At 26.7% G+C, this 12,334-nt stretch overlaps 1 protein-coding gene across 20 annotated transcripts in view; it reads left to right on the top strand.

Moving 5' to 3' along the window:
- The window catches only part of LOC136089273 (adhesive plaque matrix protein 2-like), a 68,266-nt gene that overhangs the window by 33,376 nt on the left and 22,556 nt on the right, over positions 1-12,334 (top strand). For all 20 annotated transcript variants that reach the window (XM_065815123.1, XM_065815121.1, XM_065815124.1 and 17 more), the window contains 6 exons: positions 2,068-2,100; positions 2,336-2,368; positions 7,936-8,046; positions 9,969-10,001; positions 10,556-10,588; positions 12,054-12,164. In XM_065815123.1, the coding sequence (XP_065671195.1) occupies positions 2,068-2,100; positions 2,336-2,368; positions 7,936-8,046; positions 9,969-10,001; positions 10,556-10,588; positions 12,054-12,164 (354 nt within the window). The remainder of the gene's footprint in view (positions 1-2,067; positions 2,101-2,335; positions 2,369-7,935; positions 8,047-9,968; positions 10,002-10,555; positions 10,589-12,053; positions 12,165-12,334) is intronic.

Below are 12,334 nucleotides of genomic sequence, written 5' to 3'. Positions count from 1 at the left end.
GAAAAACTGTCAGGCAAGAACAGTAGAAGATAAATCTAAAGTAAAGGCTCTCAAACAGCAAATTCAAAATAGATTTAAAGATGAAATGGGCTTGATAGTTGATGTTCTGAAATCTGGTGGTAGTGGAACATGAAATGATGGAAATGCGGCTCGAAGAGCATTTTAAAATGCTGAAAAGTTTGCAGAAATTTTAAATATTGATGTTGAACTGATTCTAAATTTGCATATCATATTGGCAACAATTTCATGCGGTTTAAACATTGACACTGATAAATTTGAGGCTTTCTTTTTAAAAAGAGCTCGACTTTATGTTCATCGTTATCCTTGGTACTATATGGCACCATCTCTCCACAAAATTTTAATCCATGGTTCTGAAATTATTAAAACTTTAGCATTACTCATTGGTATGTAATCTGAAGAAGCTCAAGAAGCATGCAATAAAGACTTTCAAAACTATTGTGAACATTTTGCAAGAAAATCATCTTGTGTAAAAACTAACCAAGTTTTTTGTTAAATCGACTACTGTGTACATCTGATCCATTTATTGCATCTCTGAGAAAGACAGCAGGAAGTCACACCAAAACGAAAAACTTACCAGCTGGAGTTATTGACTTATTGAGGTCATCCACAGGTGATATTAGTTTATAAATGTGTCTCTTGTATCTTTATAATTCTGAAAATATGTGTACCTATATGAAAGTGTGACTGTAAATTAAACCGAATAGTTATGCTCAATCATAGTAGAATCATCAAATTAATTTGCATAGCAAGTTTAGAAACATTTGGCTAAAAATAACCCTTTAAAACTAAGCATAAATATGTGTTGCTGTGCAACTGGGGTTGCCATGGCAACCATACACAAAAAATCATGCTTATTCAAATTATTATCATCCAATTACTTCATATACCAAATTTCAAGGCCTATAGATGAAAGGAAAAAAAGTTATGACTTTTTTCCAAAAACATGGGATTCTGGCCCACTGCGCCTTATTGGAAACAATTTTAATTTCTCATAAATTTTGGCAAACTCATGCAAATATCCATAAGCTATTCGAAGCAACCTCAAAAACTTAACCATAGAACCAGGAAGTCATAAGAGCATTAAAGGCTTTTTATCGCACCGATGTTATAAAGCGTCAAATCAAATATATTTATGCTGGTAAAATGCCCCCAACGATCAATATTTTTAAAGCTATGAGCTATGTTAGTCATCTCATGGGATGCTGTATCAACAAGCACTGTAAAGAATTGTTTTAGAAAGGCAGACATTTTGCAAGAAATATAGATAGTATAGCTGATCATTTCAAATTGCATGGAGAGAAGGTCATTGAGCTGTGATCGTGTGGTTTATAAGTTGAAGAATCAGCTGCTGACCATGACGTCAATATAGATTTTGAAATCTGTACAAGTGAAGCAATTGCTATCGAGTAAATTTTGGTGTAATTTTAATCAATGATTGTGCTGAGGTAGAAAAGGAGATAAGTAAAGTGTCATATGAGTAGCCTTCTAAAAAGTCAAAGTAATCTTTTTAGAAACAAAAAAGCAATCGTAAGTGGACGATTTTTTCAAAACTTGTAAAAAGTATTTTTTTTTTAAATAATTATTTAAGAAAGAGGACTTTTCAAATATGTGTAAATAATTTATTATTTTAAAAATTTCTAGTATTCATATTAAGTTCTTTTTCCCTATGTGGTTTGATTACCAAGGAGTTTACTGTTTCATGCTGTAACTGGTTTAAAAACTGTAAGATGATGATTGTATGTGTCACTTGCTTAAGTTGCTTTTAAAAGATGTTTTTTAAACAAAAGTATTACTGCCGTTTAAAAAACATCTTTTAAAACCAACTTTTTCATAACTAGTACAATGTTGATAAGAAAAGAAAAAAAAAAGAGTAACAATGTAATTATTGAGTAACAATATTGATAAAATCTCATATTAGTGTTATAGTTATTTTATTAAATTTAATATTTGTTATTATTATTTATTTTTCTTTCTTTCTTTCTTTAAAAAAATATTTACTATTTTAATGCTATACAGATAAAAAAAATCATATAACATTTATTATAGATATAATCAAGCCTGATGCTATAGATTCTACTGGTAAGCTTATTAATTTTTAAGATGACTTTTTTTTTGTTAATTTAAAAAAATAGGTATTATCAGGTCCTTTTTTTCAAAAGGAATTTAAAATACTAGCTTTACACTTTCGTTCCATCAACTTGAAATAATATACTTTCTGTTATAGACAATGAAATTTTGATTTTAAGCACATTTCTTAGTATTTATTGTATATAAAACATTTTCTTTTTAGAAAGTAATATTTTGTTTATTATAGAATTAAAGAATCCTAATACTCCAGATCCTAGTGGTAAGCTTAACAGTTTTTAAGATGGTTTATTTTTTTTATTTAATAAATTAGGTTTTATCAGGCACTTTGTGCACATTTTTTTTCAAGAGGAATATATACTCCATGTTTGGCACTTTGTGTTATATTTAATAGGTAAATTAAAAAAGATTTGCAATAATTTTTGCTGCTAATCATATAATAATAAGTATATTGGAGCATTGGTTTTTTTTTAGTTTAATTTTTGCAACTGCATTTGCAAGAGGTGTGTAATCATACCCCACATTGAATTAAAACAGCGAACTGTTGTTTAATTTATTGATTTTTTTTAGATATTTAGTTCTTGAATAAGAAAACCTTTATAGCATTGTTTAACCTAAAAAGTTTTATTAGCACATTTTATGGCTAATCGATTAGTTGTTTTGTCGTAGTTTTTTTTAAAAAAGGTTTCTTTTATGGGTTGAATTTAGTATTATTCAGCATTTGTGCATGGTTTTTGGTCCGTTTACAAACTATCGCCAAAAAGTTTAGAAAATTTGTATGACTCACATGTGATGCTATCCCATATAGATATGGTCACATGTTTCAATGTTTATCGGACATCAAGCCTGCGATTTTTTATTATCTTTAATATAATTTTTTTTTTGTAGTGTTTGTTTGTGTTTAATGATATTAATAATAATGACACCCATAATTTAAAATGAATACTAATATTTAAAAATAGTATAATTATTTTAAATAAAATTTTTATCGACTGGTATGTAATATGTACTTATAATTTTTTATATTGTTTTTAATATGATTTTGATTCTAGAGGTTTTTTGTATAAGTATGCGCTTATTTAATTTATTATCTCTAGAACATCCTCTACCACTTCTTATAGCACTTAATTCATACATGGCATTTACATATTTATATTTTTACAAGTTTAACTTTTTTTTTGCACATTGTAAGTGTAATGAGCACTGTTTAGTTTTTTTTTAAAAAAAGTAGTATTTATTTGTATTGATGAGGATATACTTTAACTGCATGAACCTGCTCGACTGAGAGCATTGCAATGTCTGTTGTTTTATGCTTTGTTTGACATTTTTTAGACCTTGTTGTGCTCATTTTAGTGCATTTTTTTTTTCAGTTTACATTTATAAAAACCTTTTTAAAATATACTGATTTTGTAAATGTAATAAGAATGTTTAATTTTATAAAAACTTTTATAAGCGGAGTGTGATGGTATCCAACATTTAATAATTTTCAACATTTCTTCGTAATAAAAATTGCTTCAAGTCAACTATTATCAACTGTTTATTTCTTTCTTTATGTATATGTTTTTGTGTACTGTTTATTTGTGATAAGAGTTTGTTATAATAATGACAATTGTAATAAAATATGAATGTGAATAGTTTAAAGTTTTATAGTAGCTAATAAAGTTGTGAATATCTGGTATGTAATATATTTATGCAGAATTTAAATTAGTGTTTTATATCTGTTTTAGATCAGTGTGCGCTGCTTAAAATGTCCAACCAACAGCCAATGTGAAATAAGTGCAGATAATCAAGCATCATGCCAGTGTTTAAGTGGTTATAGTAAAGATGGCCAATCATGCAGTAAGTTATATAAAAATGAATACAAATAGTTACCTTATAAAAAATGTATAATGTGTGTTTGACACAGCTATATGCATCTGTATTTTTAGAGTTGATATAATTATCTTTTAGCAGTTAAACTTAAGTTTCAATTATTTACAAGCTTTTTATTTTAACTAAATAATTTTTTTTTGTCTTATGTTTAGTAAGAGTTTACATATTTGTTAGGTTATAGTTTACATATTTGTTAGGTTATAGTTTACATATTTGTTAGGTAATAGTTGACATATTTGAATCTAAGTTGATTCAAATATGTAAACTATGACCTAATAGTTTACATATCTAAAGTGCATCGCTTTTTTTATAGTCATTTTTATTTTGAACTTGTTAAAGATAAATTTTTTTACATTTGTAGATTTTGTAAAACTTATTCCAAAAAGACAAACACATTAAGCTCACGATTTGAATCATCTTAATAATAGTTTACATATTTAAAGTGCATCGCTTTTTTCGTAGTCATTTTTTTTTGTGAACTTGTTAAAGATAATTTTTGTTTTTTTTTCAACTTGTAGATTTTGTGAAACTTATTTCAAAAGGACAAATACAGGAAACTCACGGTTGCTCAAACTGGCACTTATTTATCATCCACAGATGATATTTGTTTATAAACGTGTCTTTTGTATCTTTACAATTTTGGAAATGTGTGTACCTGTATGAAAGTGTGACTGTAAATTAAAACAAATAGTTACGCTCAATCATATTAGAATCATCAAATTAATTTGCATAGCAAGTTTAGAAACGTTTGGCTAAAATAACCCTTTGGAACCAAGCATAAATATGTGTTGCTATGCAACTTGGGTTGCCGTGGCAACCACAAAAAAAAATCATGCTCATTCAAATTATAATCATCCAATTACTTTATATACCAAATTTTAAGGCCTATGGATGAAAGGAAAAAAAGTTATGACTTTTTTCGTTTCATTCAAACATGGGATTTTGGCCTACTGTACCTTATTGGAAACAATTTTCATTTCTCATCAATTTTTCTTAGCAAACTCATGCAAATATCCATCAGCTATTCAAAACAACCTCCAAAACTCAACCATGGAACCAGGAAGTCATAAGAGCATTAAAGGCTTTTTATCGCACCAATGTTATAAAGCGTCAAATCAAATATATTGATGCTGGTATAATGCCCCCAAAGATCAAAATTTTTAAAGCAATGTGCGTGTTAGTCAGGTCATGGGATGCTGTATCAATAAGCACTGTAAAGAATTGTTTTAGAAAATCAGAGATTTTGCAAGAAATATAGATTGCAAGTATAGGTTGTCATAGGTGGTCATTCAAGCTGATCGTTTCAAATTGCTTGAAAGGAAGGTCGTTGACCTGTGATCACGTGGTTTATTAGATTAAGAATTAGCTGCTGACGATGACGTCAATATAGATTTTTGAATATGTACAAGGGAAAGAATTGCTGTAGAGAAAATGTGGATGTCGTTTTAATCAATGGCTGTGCTGAGGTAGAAAAGTAGATAAGTAAAGTGTCATATAAGTAGCCTTCTGAAGAGTCAAAATAATCTCTTTAGAATCAAAAAAGCAATCGTAAATGAACGATTTTTTCAAAACTTGTAATAAGTATTTTGTTTTTTTTTTGATATAAAAGCGTTTTCAAATAACATTTCAATGAAAACGTTGTTTTTAAAAGATGTTTTTAAAAGATGTTTTTTAATCATTTTCTTTGAAATGTTATTTGAATTGAGAGTAGCAATGTAATTACTGAGTAACAATGTTGATAAAATCTCATATTAGTGCTATAGTTATTTTTTTAAATGCAATATTTGTTATTATTGTTTATTCTCAGTTTTTTTTCTTTCTTTAAAAGAATATTTACTATTTTAATACTATGCAGATAAAAAAAAATCATATTATATTTACTATAGATATAATCAAGCCTGATGCTATAGATTCTACTGGTAAGCTTATTTAATTTTTAAGATGATTTATTTTTTGTTAATTTAAAAAAATAGGCATTATCAGGTCCTTTTTTTCAAGAGGAATTTAAACTCCAAGCTTTAGGAATTTAAACTCCAAGCTTTACACTTTGAGCCCTTTAACTAGAAATAATATACTTTCAGTTATAAATAATGTAATTTTGATTCAAAGCACATTTTTTGTAATTATTCTAAATAAAACATTTTCTTTTCAGAAAATGTAAGGAATCATATGTTTTATTGTTTATTATTTATGATATGATTAAACATTCATAACATTGTTCACTCTTTGTTTTGTTATACATGTTCAGATCCGTGTGCGTTGCATACGGTAAATTTCATTTTCTTTGGAATCATATTTACAAAAAAACCATTTAATTTTTATAGTTTGAGTTGGGGGTTTTCCAACAATCTTTCTTAATATTGTCCCTGACGGTAAATCTGTATTTTTATGAGAATTGGCTTCATTATTTAATCAGATTATCTTTAAAGATTAAAAAGTAATATTTTGTTTTTTATAGAATTAAAGAATCCTAATATTCCAGATCCTAGTGTTAATCTTAAATGTTTTTTATATGTTTTATTTTTTTTTTTTAATATATTAGTTTTTATCAGGAACTTTGTTCACATTTTTTTTCAAGAGGAATATATACTCCATGTTTGGCACTTTGTGTTATATTTAATAGGTAAATTAAAAAAGATTTGCAATAATTTTTGCTGCTAATCATATAATAATAAGTATATTGGAGCATTGGTTTTTTTTTAGTTTAATTTTTCAACTGCATTTGCAAGAGGTGTGTAATCATACCCCACATTGAATTAAAACAGCGAACTGTTGTTTAATTTATTGATTTTTTTTAGATATTTAGTTCTTAGATAAGAAAACCTTTATAGCATAGTTTAACCTAATAAGTTTTATTAGCACATTTTATGGCTAATCGATTAGTTGTTTTGTCGTAGTTTTTTTTACATAAGGTTTCTTTTATGGGTTGAATTTAGTATTATTCAGCATTTGTGCATGGTTTTTGGTCCGTTTACAAATTATCGCCAAAAAGTTTAGAAAATTTGTATGACTCACATGTGATGCTATCCCATATAGATATGGTCACATGTTTCAATGTTTATCGGACATCAAGCCTGCGATTTTTTATTATCTTTAATATAATTTTTTTTTTGTAGTGTTTGTTTGTGTTTAATGATATTAATAATAATGACACCCATAATTTAAAATGAATACTAATATTTAAAAATAGTATAATTATTTTAAATAAAATTTTTATCGACTGGTATGTAATATGTACCTATAATTTTTTATATTGTTTTTAATATGATTTTGATTCTAGAGGTTTTTTGTATAAGTATGCGCTTATTTAATTTATTATCTCTAGAACATCCTCTACCACTTCTTGTAGCACTTAATTCATACATGGCATTTACATATTTATATTTTTACAAGTTTAACTTTTTTTTTGCACATTGTAAGTGTAATGAGCACTGTTTAGTTTTTTTTTAAAAAAAGTAGTATTTATTTGTATTGATGAGGATATACTTTAACTGCATGAACCTGCTCGACTTGAGAGCATTGCAATGTCTGTTGTTTTATGCTTTGTTTGACATTTTTTAGACCTTGTTGTGCTAGATTTTAGTGCATTTTTTTTTTCAGTTTACATTTATAAAAACCTTTTTAAAATATACTGATTTTGTAAATGTAATAAGAATGTTTAATTTTATAAAAACTTTTATAAGCGGAGTGTGATGGTATCCAACATTTAATAATTTTCAACATTTCTTCGTAATAAAAATTGCTTCAAGTCAACTATTATCAACTGTTTATTTCTTTCTTTATGTATATGTTTTTGTGTACTGTTTATTTGTGATAAGAGTTTGTTATAATAATGACAATTGTAATAAAATATGAATGTGAATAGTTTAAAGTTTTATAGTAGCTAATAAAGTTGTGAACATCTGGTATGTAATATATTTATGCAGAATTTAAATTAGTGTTTTATATCTGTTTTAGATCAGTGTGCGCTGCTTAAATGTCCAACCAACAGCCAATGTGAAATAAGTGCAGATAATCAAGCATCATGCCAGTGTTTAAGTGGTTATAGTAAAGATGGCCAATCATGCAGTAAGTTATATAAAAATGAATACAAATAGTTACCTTATAAAAAATGTATAATGTGTGTTTGACACAGTATATGCATCTGTATTTTTAGAGATGATAAAATTATCTTTTAGCAGTTAAACTTAAGTTTCAATTATTTACAAGCTTTTTATTTTAACTAAATAATTTTTTTTTGTCTTATGTTTAGTAAGAGTTTACATATTTGTTAGGTTATAGTTTACATATTTGTTAGGTTATAGTTTACATATTTGTTAGGTAATAGTTGACATATTTGAATCTAAGTTGATTCAAATATGTAAACTATGACCTAATAGTTTACATATCTAAAGTGCATCGCTTTTTTTATAGTCATTTTTATTTTGAACTTGTTAAAGATAAATTTTTTTTACATTTGTAGATTTTGTAAAACTTATTCCAAAAAGACAAACACATTAAGCTCACGATTTGAATCATCTTAATAATAGTTTACATATTTAAAGTGCATCGCTTTTTTCGTAGTCATTTTTTTTTGTGAACTTGTTAAAGATAATTTTTGTTTTTTTTTCAACTTGTAGATTTTGTGAAACTTATTTCAAAAGGACAAATACAGGAAACTCACGGTTGCTCAAACTGGCACTTATTTATCATCCACAGATGATATTTGTTTATAAACGTGTCTTTTGTATCTTTACAATTTTGGAAATGTGTGTACCTGTATGAAAGTGTGACTGTAAATTAAAACAAATAGTTACGCTCAATCATATTAGAATCATCAAATTAATTTGCATAGCAAGTTTAGAAACGTTTGGCTAAAAATAACCCTTTGGAACCAAGCATAAATATGTGTTGCTATGCAACTTGGGTTGCCGTGGCAACCACAAAAAAAAATCATGCTCATTCAAATTATAATCATCCAATTACTTTATATACCAAATTTTAAGGCCTATGGATGAAAGGAAAAAAAGTTATGACTTTTTTTTCGTTTCATTCAAAAACATGGGATTTTGGCCTACTGTACCTTATTGGAAACAATTTTCATTTCTCATCAATTTTTCTTAGCAAACTCATGCAAATATCCATCAGCTATTCAAAACAACCTCCAAAACTCAACCATGGAACCAGGAAGTCATAAGAGCATTAAAGGCTTTTTATCGCACCAATGTTATAAAGCGTCAAATCAAATATATTGATGCTGGTATAATGCCCCCAAAGATCAAAATTTTTAAAGCAATGTGCGTGTTAGTCAGGTCATGGGATGCTGTATCAATAAGCACTGTAAAGAATTGTTTTAGAAAATCAGAGATTTTGCAAGAAATATAGATTGCAAGTATAGGTTGTCATAGGTGGTCATTCAAGCTGATCGTTTCAAATTGCTTGAAAGGAAGGTCGTTGACCTGTGATCACGTGGTTTATTAGATTAAGAATTAGCTGCTGACGATGACGTCAATATAGATTTTTGAATATGTACAAGGGAAAGAATTGCTGTAGAGAAAATGTGGATGTCGTTTTAATCAATGGCTGTGCTGAGGTAGAAAAGTAGATAAGTAAAGTGTCATATAAGTAGCCTTCTGAAGAGTCAAAATAATCTCTTTAGAATCAAAAAAGCAATCGTAAATGAACGATTTTTTCAAAACTTGTAATAAGTATTTTGTTTTTTTTTGATATAAAAGCGTTTTCAAATAACATTTCAATGAAAACGTTGTTTTTAAAAGATGTTTTTAAAAGATGTTTTTTAATCATTTTCTTTGAAATGTTATTTGAATTGAGAGTAGCAATGTAATTACTGAGTAACAATGTTGATAAAATCTCATATTAGTGCTATAGTTATTTTTTTAAATGCAATATTTGTTATTATTGTTTATTCTCAGTTTTTTTTCTTTCTTTAAAAGAATATTTACTATTTTAATACTATGCAGATAAAAAAAATCATATTATATTTACTATAGATATAATCAAGCCTGATGCTATAGATTCTACTGGTAAGCTTATTAATTTTTAAGATGATTTATTTTTTGTTAATTTAAAAAAATAGGCATTATCAGGTCCTTTTTTTCAAGAGGAATTTAAACTCCAAGCTTTAGGAATTTAAACTCCAAGCTTTACACTTTCGTTCCTTTAACTTGAAATAATATACTTTCTGTTATAGACAATGAAATTTTGGTTTCAAGCACATTTCTTAGTATTTATTGTATATAAAACATTTTCTTTTCAGAAAATAGAATGAATCATTTCAAGATTGTCATATGTTTTATTGTTTGTTTTTTATGATACAAATAAACATTCATAACATTGTTTACCCTTTGTGTTTTTTATACATGTTTCAGATCCGTGTGCGTTGCATACGGTAATTTCATTTTCTTTGGAATCATATTTACAAAAAAACCATTTAATTTTTATTGTTTGAGTTGGGGTTTTTCCAACAATCTTTCTTAATATTGTCCCTGACTGTAAATCTGTATTTTTATGAGAATTGGCTTCATTATTTTATCAGATTATCTTTAAAGATTAAAAAGTAATATTTTGTTTTTTATAGAATTAAAGAATCCTAATACTCCAGATCCTAGTGGTAAGCTTAACAGTTTTTAAGATGGTTTATTTTTTTTATTTAATAAATTAGGTTTTATCAGGCACTTTGTGCACATTTTTTTTCAAGAGGAATATATACTCCATGTTTGGCACTTTGTGTTATATTTAATAGGTAAATTAAAAAAGATTTGCAATAATTTTTGCTGCTAATCATATAATAATAAGTATATTGGAGCATTGTTTTTTTTTTAGTTTAATTTTTGCAACTGCATTTGCAAGAGGTGTGTAATCATACCCCACATTGAATTAAAACAGCGAACTGTTGTTTAATTTATTGATTTTTTTTAGATATTTAGTTCTTGAATAAGAAAACCTTTATAGCATTGTTTAACCTAATAAGTTTTATTAGCACATTTTATGGCTAATCGATTAGTTGTTTTGTCGTAGTTTTTTTTACATAAGGTTTCTTTTATGGGTTGAATTTAGTATTATTCAGCATTTGTGCATGGTTTTTGGTCCGTTTACAAATTATCGCCAAAAAGTTTAGAAAATTTGTATGACTCACATGTGATGCTATCCCATATAGATATGGTCACATGTTTCAATGTTTATCGGACATCAAGCCTGCGATTTTTTATTATCTTTAATATAATTTTTTTTTTGTAGTGTTTGTTTGTGTTTAATGATATTAATAATAATGACACCCATAATTTAAAATGAATACTAATATTTAAAAATAGTATAATTATTTTAAATAAAATTTTTATCGACTGGTATGTAATATGTACCTATAATTTTTTATATTGTTTTTAATATGATTTTGATTCTAGAGGTTTTTTGTATAAGTATGCGCTTATTTAATTTATTATCTCTAGAACATCCTCTACCACTTCTTGTAGCACTTAATTCATACATGGCATTTACATATTTATATTTTTACAAGTTTAACTTTTTTTTTGCACATTGTAAGTGTAATGAGCACTGTTTAGTTTTTTTTTAAAAAAAGTAGTATTTATTTGTATTGATGAGGATATACTTTAACTGCATGAACCTGCTCGACTGAGAGCATTGCAATGTCTGTTGTTTTATGCTTTGTTTGACATTTTTTAGACCTTGTTGTGCTCATTTTAGTGCATTTTTTTTTTCAGTTTACATTTATAAAAACCTTTTTAAAATATACTGATTTTGTAAATGTAATAAGAATGTTTAATTTTATAAAAACTTTTATAAGCGGAGTGTGATGGTATCCAACATTTAATAATTTTCAACATTTCTTCGTAATAAAAATTGCTTCAAGTCAACTATTATCAACTGTTTATTTCTTTCTTTATGTATATGTTTTTGTGTACTGTTTATTTGTGATAAGAGTTTGTTATAATAATGACAATTGTAATAAAATATGAATGTGAATAGTTTAAAGTTTTATAGTAGCTAATAAAGTTGTGAATATCTGGTATGTAATATATTTATGCAGAATTTAAATTAGTGTTTTATATCTGTTTTAGATCAGTGTGCGCTGCTTAAATGTCCAACCAACAGCCAATGTGAAATAAGTGCAGATAATCAAGCATCATGCCAGTGTTTAAGTGGTTATAGTAAAGATGGCCAATCATGCAGTAAGTTATATAAAAATGAATACAAATAGTTACCTTATAAAAAATGTATAATGTGTGTTTGACACAGCTATATGCATCTGTATTTTTAGAGTTGATATAATTATCTTTTAGCAGTTAAACTTAAGTTTCAATTATTTACAAGCTTTTTATTTTAACTAAATAATTTTTTT

Source organism: Hydra vulgaris, chromosome 13 (genome assembly GCF_038396675.1).
Source record: "Hydra vulgaris chromosome 13, alternate assembly HydraT2T_AEP".
NCBI lineage: Eukaryota > Metazoa > Cnidaria > Hydrozoa > Anthoathecata > Hydridae > Hydra > Hydra vulgaris.
The sequence above is the reverse complement of the archived record's forward strand: the minus strand, read 5'-3'. Positions and strand labels throughout refer to the sequence as shown.